This window comes from Didymella exigua, assembly GCF_010094145.1.
Source record: "Didymella exigua CBS 183.55 unplaced genomic scaffold M421scaffold_29, whole genome shotgun sequence".
Taxonomy (NCBI): domain Eukaryota; kingdom Fungi; phylum Ascomycota; class Dothideomycetes; order Pleosporales; family Didymellaceae; genus Didymella; species Didymella exigua.
The window spans coordinates 179,260-194,131 of NW_022984803.1; the positions used below are offsets into that span (position 1 = coordinate 179,260).

At 53.0% G+C, this 14,872-nt stretch overlaps 9 protein-coding genes across 9 annotated transcripts; 3 read left to right on the forward strand and 6 right to left on the reverse strand.

Annotated features, from left to right (window-relative positions):
* Nucleotides 1–33: 33 nt before the first annotated feature.
* M421DRAFT_70026 (uncharacterized protein) lies at nt 34–940 on the reverse strand (the record flags this gene model as incomplete). Its single annotated transcript, XM_033596669.1, has 3 exons — nt 34–537; nt 591–660; nt 711–940. 3 exons carry the CDS (start codon nt 938–940, stop codon nt 34–36), a joined length of 804 nt encoding a protein of 267 aa, XP_033445700.1.
* A 340-nt stretch (nt 941–1,280) lies between these two features.
* M421DRAFT_69896 (uncharacterized protein) lies at nt 1,281–1,891 on the forward strand (the record flags this gene model as incomplete). The annotated part of the gene is made up of 2 exons (XM_033596654.1): nt 1,281–1,354; nt 1,402–1,891. 2 exons carry the CDS (start codon nt 1,281–1,283, stop codon nt 1,889–1,891), a joined length of 564 nt encoding a protein of 187 aa, XP_033445701.1.
* Nucleotides 1,861–3,654, reverse strand: M421DRAFT_423767 (uncharacterized protein). Its single transcript, XM_033593571.1, has one exon. It carries the CDS (start codon nt 3,283–3,285, stop codon nt 2,143–2,145), a length of 1,143 nt encoding a protein of 380 aa, XP_033445702.1. The 5' UTR covers nt 3,286–3,654; the 3' UTR covers nt 1,861–2,142.
* A 508-nt stretch (nt 3,655–4,162) lies between these two features.
* On the forward strand, nt 4,163–4,895 carry M421DRAFT_398714 (uncharacterized protein; the record flags this gene model as incomplete). Its single annotated transcript, XM_033590164.1, has 1 exon — nt 4,163–4,895. One exon carries the CDS (start codon nt 4,163–4,165, stop codon nt 4,757–4,759), a length of 597 nt encoding a protein of 198 aa, XP_033445703.1. The 3' UTR covers nt 4,760–4,895.
* M421DRAFT_242741 (uncharacterized protein) lies at nt 4,619–5,540 on the forward strand. Its single transcript, XM_033588507.1, has 2 exons — nt 4,619–4,867; nt 4,921–5,540. The coding sequence occupies exon 2, from the start codon at nt 4,925–4,927 to the stop codon at nt 5,435–5,437; it is 513 nt and encodes a 170-aa protein (XP_033445704.1). The 5' UTR covers nt 4,619–4,867; nt 4,921–4,924; the 3' UTR covers nt 5,438–5,540.
* Nucleotides 5,540–7,438, reverse strand: M421DRAFT_242620 (uncharacterized protein). The gene is made up of 2 exons (XM_033588505.1): nt 7,136–7,438; nt 5,540–7,080 (listed from the first exon to the last, which is right to left on the reverse strand). Exons 1-2 carry the CDS (start codon nt 7,273–7,275, stop codon nt 5,643–5,645), a joined length of 1,578 nt encoding a protein of 525 aa, XP_033445705.1. The 5' UTR covers nt 7,276–7,438; the 3' UTR covers nt 5,540–5,642.
* A 582-nt stretch (nt 7,439–8,020) lies between these two features.
* M421DRAFT_242734 (Metallo-dependent phosphatase) lies at nt 8,021–9,488 on the reverse strand. The gene is made up of 2 exons (XM_033588506.1): nt 8,780–9,488; nt 8,021–8,727 (listed from the first exon to the last, which is right to left on the reverse strand). The coding sequence occupies exons 1-2, from the start codon at nt 9,263–9,265 to the stop codon at nt 8,191–8,193; spliced, it is 1,023 nt and encodes a 340-aa protein (XP_033445706.1). The 5' UTR covers nt 9,266–9,488; the 3' UTR covers nt 8,021–8,190.
* A 224-nt stretch (nt 9,489–9,712) lies between these two features.
* M421DRAFT_103169 (uncharacterized protein) lies at nt 9,713–10,591 on the reverse strand (the record flags this gene model as incomplete). The annotated part of the gene is made up of 1 exon (XM_033586880.1): nt 9,713–10,591. One exon carries the CDS (start codon nt 10,589–10,591, stop codon nt 9,713–9,715), a length of 879 nt encoding a protein of 292 aa, XP_033445707.1.
* A 2,245-nt stretch (nt 10,592–12,836) lies between these two features.
* M421DRAFT_69965 (glycoside hydrolase family 5 protein) lies at nt 12,837–14,835 on the reverse strand (the record flags this gene model as incomplete). Its single annotated transcript, XM_033596660.1, has 3 exons — nt 12,837–13,691; nt 13,750–14,196; nt 14,293–14,835. The coding sequence occupies 3 exons, from the start codon at nt 14,833–14,835 to the stop codon at nt 12,837–12,839; spliced, it is 1,845 nt and encodes a 614-aa protein (XP_033445708.1).
* Between the last annotated feature and the right edge of the window lie 37 nt (nt 14,836–14,872).

The following is a 14,872-nucleotide window of genomic DNA, read 5'->3' on the forward strand; positions in this document are numbered from 1 at the left end:
ATGGTACAGTGTTTGAGGTTTCAAACGCTCGAACTACCCCATGGGCACTGGTCGCAGATGCCCATCCTTATCGTACTTCGCCTTGAAGAAAGTATAGCTGAGCGTGACCGTCTCAATGCCCTTCATGTTGATATCCGTGACGAACTCAGGGTCGATGTAGAAGAATACCGGCATGTCCACCGTCTCACCAGCATTCAACCGCTGCTCCTCGAAGCAGAAGCACTGTATCTTACTGAAGTACGGCGCCACTTGTCCAGGCGTCACTGAATATGTTGCGACGCCAATGATGTCCTCGTCCGATTTGTTGGTCGCGGTGTAGAAGGCGAGCGCTGTCTCTCCGGGCAGCACGCGCACCTCGCGCTGCTGAGGTACGAACTTCCAGGGCAGAACATCTGACACAGATCCATTGAATGTGATTCGAATTCGAGGGTGATTTTCGACGGGCTTCAGTCGTTCGGCCGGGTCGACATTGGGGTCGCCGCCGCCGTGCGCTGCGGATTTGATGGGTTGACCTCCCCACCCTGTCTGCTGGCAGATCTGGGTATCATGTAAGCACACGCAGTATGTCTCCGGCTCTTTGTTCAACACACCATCTTGTACATAGGTACTGAGCCGTATGTGATTGCTACGAAGCCTACAATGACACTGAAGACATAGTTCCTTGTACGTCGTTAGCCACTGCCTTTGTGCACTATACATCCAAATCGTACATGACCGTCCTATTCTTCTGCTTGTATCTTGCATGCATCTGGTCCATGCTCGGCACGGCGCCTTGCCTTGTGTCTCCAGTGGTCTTATTCGAGCTAATCCACCGGTGCGGTACGGGATTTGTGATATTGCGGGGTCGTGGTACGCGGCTGAGAGATCTCGAGCATGCTGTACACATCCATGGCTGCGCAATGCGCGCCTGGAGCTGACGCAACGGTAATGCGAGAGACATGGTGTTGGTGTTGAGGGGTGGTCCAAGTGATGAATCAGTGAATTCGAAGTCCTCGGCGGCCCGCGGCCTCTCTCGCCTCTCATTGGCCGTAGGACAAGTGGGCTTTGGGCCGGAGCACCAGCAGAGCCGCCTCTCCCATTTGTGAACCGCGATTCGTTCGCACCTGACTCAATAGCCAGAGGCTGCGTACTGATATATATTGTTTCCCAGGTATATGTTCCACTCACATCACGACGCTATTTGGCACTGCACCAACGCCAGTTTCCGCATCTGCAGCAACCACTTGAAAAGCCTTCCAAACCGTTCCGCTCTCATAGAACAACCACAAGCTCTGAACATAATGGCAGAAGTGCTTTGCGGCGTCTGCAACTCAGAGCCGAAGAAGTACAAGTGCAAGAACTGCGCACTCCCATAGTACGCTGGCCTTATCATTCATATCTCAGCCTTGCTGATAAGCTCAGCTGCTCGGTGCCATGCTTTAAAGAGCACGAATCCACACATGCCAACGATGCGCCCACGTCAGCCGCGCCCGTCGAACCCGAGATACCCCAGCCTCCACCGCCAGCGCCCGTCCCACGCTATCTGAAGAACAAGGCCGACTTGTCCGTCTTCGCAACGAACCCAAAGTTCCAAGAACTCGTCAAATCATACCCTGTTCTGCTTCCCGCATTACAGCGCGTCTACGCTGCCACGATCGAGCCCGATGAAGACGATCAGCCACGCAGAGGTGGCAGAGGCGGCTTCAGGGGTCGAGGCAGCAGAGGCCGAGGAAGAGGAAGAGGAGGTAGACACGACGATGCACCGCACAGGTGGACGCAGAAGCAGGGCGACAATGATGCAATGAAGATGCTCAAGGGGTACAGGAACAGAGAGGACACCGATGAAGAGATGCAGGCTGTGGTAGCGTACCTGCAGCTTGTGGAAGAGACCCTTGGTGATGCGGGAGTCTGAAAAGAGATGCAGAGCAAAGAGTATTCCTTTTGGGTGGAACGCAGCCTTTGAGATGGTGTATCCTCGCAGCGCTGCAGCGTCCGTTTTCCTGTTGCAGCGTGAGCTGTGCTCCGTTGACCGGCTTGCAATATTTCTGCTATGCCAGTGCCTGAAGGTAGTCATTCCATCGATGTCAGTGAAGTCGATACCAGTGCGACGTCTGCAGCTTACATTTTGTAGGTGGGCGGAGATTTCCACATGCAACACCTTTCTCAGTGTATCTTCGCCTGACCGAGGATACCGAAGTCGCCGAAGCATTGTTCGAAGCTGCAGCTAGAGTGGTGGGCCCCTCGCCCGTACCCGAAAGTCTTGTCGCAGGTACTGTACGGCTTGAACCTAGCACCGATGTTGTTTAATCCCTTCCAGTAAAACGCAACGCTCTTGTCCATGATATCGATAGTCGCGAACCTTGGACAAATACCCGCAGCACTGAGGCCTCTCAATAGGACTCCAGATCTTGTCGCTATGCACAGCTTATTCGCACATAATGACAGTTGGGGATCTGAATATCCCGTGATAGCCATTCCCACCGCATAATCGATCCTTGCGAGCCAGTCAGGCAAGATCGAGTCACGTGCGTTTACAATCCTGGCTATACGTTCTATTAGCGCCTGATCATGCGGCAAGGCTGTCACAGTGCTTGACTTACTCAGGATACAATCGGGCAAACTTGGCCGTAGCTGCACTTCCTTGTCTTTCGGACCGTATTTTCTGCACACCGTATCGCCGTCCTGGACGAGTTCGACTTCAATCGCCAATCTGTCAACCAGATACTCGTAATCCTCGTCGAGGCCAAACACCATAGTAATCTCAGCGAGCTCCTGGATCTGGGGGTGCAAGGGCCACTTCGTCCACTCCGTCTTGTAAGGCACCAGCCACTTCTTGAGCTCCAATATGACACGCACTATCTCTGCGAGGTTGTACTTGTCCGTCAAGACTGCCAGCGCCCAAAGCTCCTCTACACTCAGTTCGTCTGGCAGCTGAGCAAATTGCGAGTGCGCCATGTGTAAGACGAGAAGCAACGCTTTCCACGAGTCGTCCGGCAGTTCAACATTTGATTGTTTGCTCTCCGCCCATTTACCTGTGAGCATATTTGTCCAGATATCGTTGACATGGCACATAGCGCTGCGGCTGATCTGGAAGGCCTTCTGACCATCCGTGTGGTCCGGATTCCTAACAATGAGCGTCAGATCGTAATGCCGGTCGATTGTGATAACTTCGAGCCCAAGATCGGTCATCTTGAGCTTGAAACCCGTAGAGGTCGTCGCGTCGTCAGCAGGTACTGTTGAGGGGTCGGAAGTGTGACTGTCTCCGGCGTTAGCGAGAACTGCCGTATCGCAGTTCGTTGTTGCCATTATGTGAGGCCGTGAAAAGTGTGTGAGTGTGAGGAGGCGGCGAAGGAGCGGTCCGTTGCGACTTCCTGTTGACAGCCAAGCCTCTTTCACTTTCACTTCACTCCGGGGCTGCGCAAGCCATCACCACCTCACAATAGCAACTGCAGTCTGGTATTGCATATCTTATACTGAGGTATGCTTTTTTGTGTGGTCATGCAGATAACCAAAAGCCATGATAATGGCAGCATCCCGTCACACTACTCCTATTGAGGGCGTTGTGAGCACGCGTCCAATTCTTTCGGTCGCAATTGATCCCGATTTCACGAGGAATACGCAAGGAACATCGTCAGATAGAACAAGTCGTACGAATTGATGAAGCAACCACTCACTTCACTCCATGAGTTGTACGCCTGAGAGACAGACCCTTACACGGACACAGACTGACGGCGGTAGCATCGCGTTGCTTTTCTTAGTGTAACAAACGCCACATAGATATACTTGAGCTTGCTGGAGTGCAAGTCGCCCTCAGATCAACAGAATGGGTGGTCGCTTCGCACAAATTCCAGTGCAATGCACTCACATTGGATCTTACGGCCGTCAAAGCCCTTACTCGGATCCTGCTGTTATTTGTCGACACTGAAAGTGCTCGCACCAAAGTTTCCGCTCTCAAAAGTACGTGATCTGTGTGTCCGGTATGCTACTGTCTGCATTCAGGAAGACTGGTCCGAGAGTTTTAGTACCTTGCAGTGCGACTCAGGAGCAAAAGACGCGGGCTATAAGGTAGTCATTATCACTTCCTGAACACCTCACACGGTTCGATCAGGATGAAGCGTACCTCGCGAAGTTGGTGCCGCATTAGAGCTCTAGTAGATATCGCCTGACTGTTTCTAAGAAAGTCATGGCCAATCGGGATCTGTACTCCCGGCAGCTGCTGCAACCACTGCTGGATACATTCCACTCGACGCTTCCGATAGAGCTGCGCAAGAACATATATGACTATCTGATGATACATGTCAATACTGCTGCACGTGTCGTCCTACCAATACCCGACGTCTCCGATGAACACCTCTTTCCGCAATTCCCCATCTTTGACGAAGACATAATGGGCCCCGCAGTGAGTGCTGAGATCAAGGATACATTTATATGCAAAACCTCCTTCTACTACCGTGGGCCCCTACACGGTGTCGATCTCGATATGTTGCTTGACCACCCTCTCCCTTCCGGCAGCCTCATGCGCGACCTGATCAGACATCTCCGAGTCTACGTACGTTACGATTCACTCCCATACGAGAAGGATCTGAGCGGAGAAGAGAAACGGATGCGCTCTCGAGCTTCATCCCGGGTGTTCGGTGCATCGCTGGCAGCGCTCTCAAGCATCACCTACAAAACCTGCAAAGTCGAGATCGAAATTTGCGCTCTTGTAACCTTTGAGGCCGATGAAAAGCCGATTGCAGCAGCATACAATCTTCTTGAGTCTGTGAAGCCTGCCTACTAGTGCATCAAGACCACCGGCGCCACAGCTACCGTCTGTTTCGAGCAACACTACGATTGCCTTGGCGCGGATTTAATGAGCATGCTAGATGCTAGATACCTGGGTATAGAGGTATGTGGGCTCTTATGCTGACAAGGTGTGCACGGGCTGAACGTATTGTGCAGGTACATGATCCATCGTTCATCACCGAATGCGACGCCATCTTCACCCCCCAAGCTGTGGGACCGGAAGGCGAAGCCAAAGTTATCACACTCTAGTGACGAAAAGACGCGCTCCTGGCAGCACGACATATTTGCTAGGGTGGCTAATGGTTGCTGCTGCAACGGGTGCACCCGCAGGGGTTCGTGTGCCGGCGGTCACCTTCGTGCGCCATTGAGATTGGACGATGACGAGGGAGGGAACGTGGAGCTGGCGCAGGATGATAAAATATCACGACATGAAAAAACAATCAGGAGAAGACAGGAGAGAGAGGCAAAGTTAAATGCTGAAGGAGAAGATGCTGAATCAACAGCTCCTTCTGATTCCGACTTGGATCCAGATGAAGTTTCGCTAGACCCCAAGGCGTTGGTTAGGGGTAAGGATGACAGGATCCAAGAACATTCCGAACCAACGGTCAAAAGGAAATTTCAGATGAATAGAGGGGCAGGGCGTGGTGAGAACTCAAAAGCAGCTGGAGGATAGAATGGTACAAATTTATCTGCTTCGTCCCAACGCAGCAGTCAAGTCGACAATCCGACTAAGTAGACGGTTGGATAGATGATTTATTGCGGGTGGGTTTATACTACGTACTCGGAAATCACGGCAACTGTGTATGTGCCTGCGCAACGCGCGTGTGTACGTATCAACAAAGAACAGAATGGTATCATAACAAAACAATTGTCGTCACTCATCGTCGCTCATAAACACGATCCCACTGCGGACTCCTTTCTCTCCTCCCTCTTCCCATGCTACCCAACGATTTGAGTGGCCAATCCGCTAGCGGCCACTGGCTCGCCCCTCTGCTGCCCCTCCGCTCGCTCTTCTCAGGCACGACAGGATACGCATCCAGACTTCTGTGGCCTCCATACAACCCATCTTCGACGTCGACGTACCCTTTCTGGTACTCTGGACCATAGTCCTCGATGTACGCATAATCGTTGCTGAAGGGGTTGGAAATGCGTTTGTTCAGCGTGTAGTCATTGCTGGTAGTCGTGAACGAGTTGACAGTTTTATGCCGCGGTGGGGGAGACGCGACAGGCGAGACGACATCGGGTTCCGTAGGGGCAGTGTTGGCAGACGAACGACGGGAGTCTTCTGGGGAGGAGAGAGATGCGGCGGCTAGACCGCTGGAGGAGCTTCCGCTGTGGTCTTGGTGCAGCATGGCGGGGCGCAGAAGGGAGAAATGGCCGAAGAACCCGCGTTCGGCGACGGGGCTTGCCAGCGGCGATTCCATTTGAGGGTGAGGTTTCACTGTGGACAGAGGCTTGCGACGGATGCTGGCGCCGGCTGGTACTGGCAGGACGTCTTGAGGGCGTAGCGGCATGCTGGAACGGCGGAGCAGACGATTGTTGAGGCTATGTGCTGCGTACTCCTCGTCGGGCTCTGTGACTTCAGCAACAGCGTGCAAACTGCTGTGACTTGTTCGTTTTCCACGCGCACGGTTCGAGCTATGCGTATGGACGAGCGGAGGGCCAATGACAGTGTTAGAGTTACCCATAGGTAGGTTTGGTGCGGTATGCTTTGGAGGATGCGGCACATTGTCTGCCACAGGTTGCATCCACAGCTCGTCATCCTGATCCCAGCTCTGGCTTCGGTTCAACGGTCTGCGGTGTTCCTGGTAGCTTGTAGACTTCTCTTGGAAGGCACCGTGGGGCATAAATCCAGGAGAGGGAGGTGGCTCGTAACCGATTAACTTATTCTGTTTTTTCTTGCGCATTGCGAAGCAGCATGGGATCAACACAGCCAGGAGTGCAAGGGTTCCGAGCGGAACGCCAATGCCAATGCCAACCTTTGCGCCTTGGCTGAGGCCAGAATTGCTCGCAGACGGGCTGTCAGGTTCTGAGGTAGCAGAAGCGGTGTCCGCAGATGCTCGAGTCGTGGAAACAGCCGTAGACATGGTGCTGCTCGCACTCGACGAAGAAGTAGATGTCGGCCATGCTGTGGAAGGTCCGTACTGAACGATCAGATAGCTCTGTATGTTCGAAGGCAAGGCCTTGAACCAGTCAGGTTTGTTGTCGTCCAGGAATTCGTGCCACAAAATACTTGACACAGCAGGTATGTTTGTGGCCGCGATCTGACGTAATGAGGCGGGGAGCGCAGTGAGGAGCACCTTTGCGAGCTCAATACTGTTTCAAGGGTCAATCAATTGCTTCCAATATACATTGTTTTGAACAGACGTACGCATTAGGATCTTGTCGCTCGGCAATCGTCGGTGCAGGTGTGATGGTTGGCGTGGGTGCGTTCACTGCTGCACTCACGCACTGTGCCCCAAGGCCGACTATAAGCCATCGCAATGCCGTCAATCCTCCTAGCGAATGCATGAACGAGCGATTAAATTGAATCTTGAATAAGAATGAGTAATCGTCGTGAATGTCGAACGGCCGCTTTGTCGTTATGAGTGCATGTTGGATTTACTTCAGTTGAATCCAAGTTACCAGTAGCACGGCGCGCTGCGACTTATCAGGACAGTACAATCCATGTTCCGTCCTGCATGTACACTTTGTAAAGAGGCAAAAGCCAACGGATCGACACTCATAGCCATCCGGTATGGTGACCACATTCGGAAGTCCATGATGCTGATCAGGGTCCGCAACCCCAGTTGTTCTTGCAGGAAACCTGGATTTCCCCTCACTAGCCACAGCTAGAACATGGCATTTCCGTGCCGTGACCCTGTTTTTTATCGACATCATGGACGTGCGACATCTGTAATTGGTGCGCAAGCTTGCTGTGGCGAAATGAACGTGGCTGTGCCCATCGTTCGGTTTTGGAGTGAGGATGTTTGTATGGAGAGGTCGTGGACCAGGCTTGCGGGAGCGCATAAGTGTCAGCGGCGCGAGGGTTCTGGGCGTAACGGGGGGTCTTTGAAAGCTGTCAGTGGTCGAAAGCTGCCGCAATGACGGCTTGGCGTGTATTAGTGATGGATATCTATTTCCGTGATTCAATGAAGGTCGCCTGTCGACAGGACGGAGCACCAGGAATATGGACTCGCTTTCGCATCAAATATGAGCGGATGTCCACACCAGCAGTAATCGTGGTCTGGTACCCACCAGCCACAGGTGCTCGCTGGGCTTTGTCGATAAGTGATGTTTCGCGTCCAAAGAAAAGACGTATGAGAGACGCTGAAGACTTTTGATTGGTGTACGTGAGTAGGGACTGAGTGCCATGCCAGTCGTTGCTGATTGTCGACGTACGATCATTCAGATTGGTGCCCTCACCGGTAGTTGCTTGCGGATAGCTCAAGGGTCAGACGCCCTCTCAAGATCCATGTCCACCAGCCACGGTCCCTGCACCGGATAGTACGCGAGGTTCATGATACTCGCGTTGACCATCAATGTCTCGTGCCCAAACACGACCGCATCGTCTCCGCCAGTGCTGATATCGACATGAACTGCTCGCTCATCCCTCATTCGCTGATCGTCCACTTCGACTGACGTTGTGTCCTTGATATGATCCATTGGCTTCCTGACATCGAGCTCATCCCCATCCTTCCATTGCACCTTCTGTGCACCCCAGCCCTCGTGGATATGCCCAAAGCAGTGTAACATCGGTTTGCACCTCCTCATAGCTCTGAGAAGGTGTTCACATCCAACGTGCTCACCGTTCCGAACAACGTCAAGAACGCCCATCGGTGGGCCGTGCGTCATAACTACATCAATGCCCTCGAATTGTTGCCAATCCGGCACAGGGTTCTCTGCGATAGGCGTGGCGCCCGGTGAGCACTGGTGCGAGAGATTATAGCGATCCTCATTGCGCTGGTAGGGGAATGCATAGTCCTGTTTCAATTAGCACTGCCCTTCGACATCAATGCAATATTTGTAGACGTACGCAGAACTCAGGCTGGTACGGGCTAGCATACACGCCCAGCCTGGCGCCATTCTTCAGTGCGAAGCTATGCGTACCCTCTTCTAGATACGTGACCCCAGCCTTCTTAGCTCTTGCACCGGTCCAAAGCTCCCTGGCCTGACGCGGCATGTCTTCATTGTACCGTATTCCTTGCATATTTGCGCCCTTTCTCTTGTAGTACGTCTCATCGAGACTGATATCGTGGTTTCCAGCAATAACGAGCTTAAGATCTGCATCGATGCTGCCCAGCATGTCCAGGGTGCGTTCGTATTCGTCAATGAGGCCGATCATCGTCAGGTCGCCGCAATGCAGGAGGACGTCTGCTTTTGGCAACGGTGAGCGGAAGGGAGCGTCATTCCGGTCATTTTGTTTCGGATCCGAGGAGTGAGTGTCAGAAATAATAAGGAATCGGGTCTTGATATGGGATTTGGCCGTGTGTGATGTTGTTGTCGCGGTTGTTGAAGACATATTGATGTTTGGGTCTCGGAGCTTCGGTGCAGCTCGATGAGAGGTGGGGTTAGCGGGGGATCACCAGGGCGGCAGCTTCCGTACCATGGAATGAGTTAGGAGAAAACGCATTCAAATGTTCAGGTAATCATCCAGTAGGTGGAGGGCAGTTTACATATCGGTACCTGGCACATGGCAGAATTGTGGTGACTCTGAACCTTGAAATAGTATATTGCATTGCATGGCAATCATTGCCTGGGTATCGTAAATTCGTTGAGTACAGCAGAGAAATACAAGTAGCCTGTACAACAGCCTCCGCCAGCATCAGCACTTGATAAAGTGGAGTTCCAAGGATATCTTCCATCGATTTAAATTTGTGCCCACCAGAACGCCAGCGCCGTGGTCTATCCCGTGAGTTGGTGACCGAAGAATCCAGACTGCATCACAATTTTGGTGCCCTCATATCCATCATGAGTCAGTCTGAAACTCTTGTAGTGATTCATCCTCAATCTTCCAGTTTCTGATGGGCTGCCCGCTGGTCGCGGCTTGTCGTAGCCTGTCGTTATCAACCTTCAATGCGCTGTTCTCTGCCTCCAATCTTCGGATGTACTCAATGGCACTCGCTAGTACCATAGCCTTGCTCGGCTTAGGCTGACCCATCGCTCCTGCCTCGTCACTTTGGGCAAGCGTGGGGACCGCGCGTCTCAGTCTTTCCAGCTCTGCATTGAGGCCTTCGCGGTACTTGCGCTCAACTTGGTTATGGGGCAGTCGTCCGGTCTTCTGGCTCTTCGACGAGGGCGAGGAAGTGCTAGAGATTGTTTCGGCGCGGTCGAGTCGTGGCCGGCCGCGTTTCCGTTGAGGTCGCTTGGGAGTGGGTTCTTCTAAGGCCGAGTCAGGGGCTGAAGGGGATTCGCGCTTGAGGTTGCGAGGCGAGAGGGTGAATGATGTGGGTGATGAGGCCTTTTCCGGTGCGTCGCCGCAGAGGGAAGGGGTCCTGGAGGAGATATGGGTGTTTGGGGAGAAACAGGCTGTTTCGAACGGCTCGGTTGGTATCGGGTCGAAGGAAAAGCCGAACGAGAACTGTTCGAGCTTACCAAGCGGTGCAGCATCCGATGGGTGTCGCGAAGTCGAGTAGGAGCTTGTTCTATTGCTCGGTGTGGCACTCGATGCTGGTATCCTAGTTGGTGGTAAGGGGTGATTGAACTGGCCTTGATCCTTGGGGAAGGTTGACGATATATCGCCCGATGTGAGGGCCTGGTCAAAGAAGGAGTCGAGCGAGTATTCGGGGGATGTGGTGTACGTGTCCGCGAGATACGCACTCCCAAACTGATCGGGGTAGGGTAGCATCTCCTGTGAAGGAGAGTAGTCGGGATTGGCTACATTTGGGTAGCCCGGATAGTTCATTGCCGATATCGATGAATGAAAGTGTGTTGTGTGTAACGGTTGCTCGATGAGTTGGTGGCTCGGTGGGGATATGCGAAATGGTCTACCCGAAGGCTAGAGTATAACGATGATAATGGCTTACAGTAGTTCGAAGTGTTAACGGCAGGACCCTGCTTTATGGAGGTGTGAGAGACACGAGCATCCTTCGTATGTATCGACGATTCCAGAGCTGTCAGGAACCCAACTGGGCAATGGCTGTGCTTGGGTTGTCTCCGCTTCCCGAGTTTGTTGCGTCTCGCTTATTAACTTCAGGGCAGGCTAGTCGAGAAACATGCAGTTGAAACTTAAAACTGCAATCTCGCCGTTGATCCGTCCTTCCTCTTGTACTAACACAGAAGTCACATCCTTCCATTCCCGCCGCCGCGTTCCCCGTACGTATGGTATGACTAAGATCCTTGTTCCCACAGTAAGCATCCGAGTGCTTTGGATGTATGCGTCTGTCGGACCATTACCTGCTCATATCGGTGCTTCCCGGTTCAGAGGGGCAGCTGTTGTCTTGTACAGTGGGGCTAGGCTTCCGTGCGCTGTTGATTCGTATGCCTGCGTAGCACATGCGCGCGCCGACTTTGACATGCCGGTTCGCCGAAAATAGATGTGCGGCACAGGGAACAGCTTCTGAGTGGAGAAGAGAAACACCTCAACCATTCCGTCAAAAGATTTTCATCTTGGTCGCATCTGCTGTAGTAACACAGCAGCGGCTATGCATCCTAGGTGATCTCAGGCTCCCAGTTCTGCAAGCGGACGAAGCCCGAGTATTGACGGCGCCATTCCTGTGGATACCACAGCATCCCTCAGGTCTTCCAAGGCACTTGCTGTCATAGGGTGAGTGGAAGCGAGCGATATGCCTGGCCCTTCTGTAATTCGCGGGCGAAAGCTCCGGAGGGATGGATCCACGAGTCGAGTCGATCAACGGAACACGGCGTCGGTCAGGAACGTAAACCCCAGCTGTTGCTGAGGATCCGAGCGTATGGCTCTCATCATCGGCGATTTTACTGCTGTCGAGTCGGCGCGTATGCCGCCAATCTGCGAAGCACTGCGAAGCAAATAAGAAATGCGATGCTCGTTCTGCAATGCATCGATCGCTGCTGTCGGAGGGTCGTCCTTCAATCTCCCTTCAATATCGTGAATCGAGTCGTCATCATAGGGGTGATGGTGACCAAGCTCTGACTAACAGCAGACTAGGCGGGCAATCCCGCCGTATAGTAGTTCCAAAGTACCTGTAAGGCTGAAGAAGAGTGCCGGATCTAATGCCGGGGCGCGCGGAAGCTGTCGCGCAACATAGGTTTGCTCTGCACGTGTGGAGGTGTCAGTCTTCGCGAGGCTGTGCCGTGAGAAGCATGGGCTGATTGTCACGCCATCATCGCCTCACAATGCCCAAACCGGTAATTAGACTTGGGCTTAGCAAGCAAATTTGCCGAGAGTATCACCTTTTGCATATCCCAATGGCCTACCAATTCCGACATGACAGCTGGATTATTGTCGTTTGTCGTTCCTAGTGCTGGCTTTTCTGGCAGGAGTCACCTTTTTTCTCGCACCTGGAGGCCAGAAGAGCTGCGTCCCTGTCAGGCAAGAACTCCCATGAGGCCAAGGGCGCCTGTCCTCCACAATCGGCCTATCTTGCGACCCTAGAATCGCCGACGGAGCACCGCGGCGTGCTGCCAGCCGCGTTTCTCACATCGAGCTCAACCGCCGTTGACGTCTCCCACCGCCCGCACAGATCTGGAAGGAACAACGATCCGTCCTGACACATGGAACCCCTGCTGCTGGTGTTGGTCGATCATGGTGCGATGTCATGGTGATGTTGGAGATTCAGGTTTAAGAGATGAAGCTTTCGTGTCGTCTTGCATTTCGTAGTGGGGCTGGGTCTAGCGTCCGTGAAAAAGCAACCTCGGGGAGGTGCACTTAACAGCGACAAAGTACCAAATTCCGAGGATGTCCAAACCTGATGGGCACGGATTCAATTTGGGTTATTCAAGACACAACGATCTGGTCAGCAACAAGTCTGCTCATCTAGGAAGACTGACGGTCAGCAAGGCTCTCTTCACTAAAAGCAGACCCCGTCGAAACACATGGCATTTATGAACTTAGATAATAAACGAGATAGGCTTCTCCCAGCATTGTGTCGATAGCAGATGGATGAGTCGTTCATTCACGACACAACCCTCGCCTGGCCAGTCTCCATGACTGCTTCCGTCGGAATGACAATGCTCAGAGCCTCACTCCTCACCTTCGCAGGTCCGCGTTCATGCCCCTTCGGAATTCCATTGACCCTCATGTTTTTCCAGCGCCCCTGTACACCAGGCCCAAAAAACAACTTCTTCTTCCCACTATAGTCACACCGCCCGTGATCATTGCAAAATCCAGTCTTGCACGCATTGTTGCTCTTGCACGGGGCGCCGAGGCACGCATCGCCCTCTTTGCAAGTGGTGCAGAGACCCCATGAACAGTACTCATTGTACGAGCAATGACCTGCGTTCTCACACGGATTCTGCCTTCCGATTGTGTTCAAGCATGTCTGTGGGCGCGAAGGGTGCGTATAGAATGCCGTAACTGCATCCGGAGCGCAGGTCTCAGTGCCAGGTAGAGTGGGACGCATAGAACAGGACTGGCACGTGCTGGCGTAGCAGTGTAGATGTGACTGGCATGGCTTCTTGCTATTGCATGTGCTTCCAGCTCGGCCAGGTTGGTGATCGGAATTTCGCTGGCAGACTTGGTTCTTGCAGAGGAGGTCTGGGGAACAGCTATCGGCGGAGGAACAGAGATGACCTTCGCATCCGAATGCACAGGGGCTAATTGCTGGGATGTATGGGTTTAGTGGGATCTCGGTGAGTGGTGACAGCGACATAGATGGTGCAGCGAGGTAAGGGGACCAATTGAAATTACTTCGAGACACCGAGGCGCGGGTGAGCACATCGGCGAGGGCAGCCATGGATTCGTGTTCTGGACGAAGCGGGTTGATCATGGAAGTTGTGGACTCGTTCTTGCTGGAGAGGTGGGAGTAGATCTATATTCGTTAGCTCTCATGATCATCGAAACAAAGTGGGGGTTAGGGGACAAAGTACCCATGGTATGCCGCGCAAATTCAGCGCGTTGCCTTGGTCAAAGATGGCCTCTCCCTTGTGATTCAGACCGGCATCGGTGTGCACATACTCCCACTCTTCGACTATCAGCAGCTTCCTCTTTCCCTGCTTGCCCTGGGCCCGAGCGGTCAGTGTGTTGCCCGGGACGAACATCTCCGCCCACGATGTGCCTGCTGTGACACCTTCTTTAGCAGCAAATCGGCCATGGATACCGATCACGTCGATAGCAGAGCACTCGAACACGCTGTCTGGGAAGTTTTGGATACCGTCAAGGCTTTGCCAGCCAGAGACGCCGCCGCTGATGACGGCGATATTCGAGCTGTCCAGACCGACAGAAAACTTCAGATGGTTCGCCATGTCACAGAGCCAGGACTCACCCGCGGGGATAGGCCAGATGCCACTGAAAGGCTGGTTTTGGATATCAACGCCCTGCATTGTAATCAGTGTTGGACTGCGGATGCGTAGAAAAGGCCGTGGATCATAAGAAGCATAGATGACGTGTGATATGAAGGGAGATGCACATACCATGATGACTTCTGATAGCTCGTTCCAACTCCTTCCTCCAAAGTTCTTCGACGGGTAGTGCTTGAAAAATACATCAAGGCGAGTTTTGTAGAGTTCCCGGTTCTCCTCCAGGCTGTAGAAGTCTAAGAACGCATCTCCGATCTTCTTGCAATACGCATCACACGGAATGTCATTTGAGCCCCGCAGTGCGTGTGCATCATGTGGTGAAATGATCACCTTGACCTGGCCTTCTGAAATGTGATGGATGGCGGCAAGGGTATCGTCCAGCTGGTCTAGCAGAGACTTGTCGAACTCTCCAATCGATACCTCAGGGTCGGTGTGGTGGCTATCTGGTCCGATGTAGAGGCGGATAACACGGGCCTTGCTTTTCACGATGGTGCGGATGGTATCATCGCGGTGTTTGGGTGTGAAGAATTGGAGGAGCGGGTAGTTGACGCCGCCGAAAGAGTGGTTGTCCGCTGTGATGAGTCGGGTACTTACGAGCGGGATAAATGAGGAGAAGAAAAGTGTGGAGGCGAGTGCGAAGATGGATTTGAGATACATGGTCGTGTGGATTGTCAATACATCCTACATTAATCGA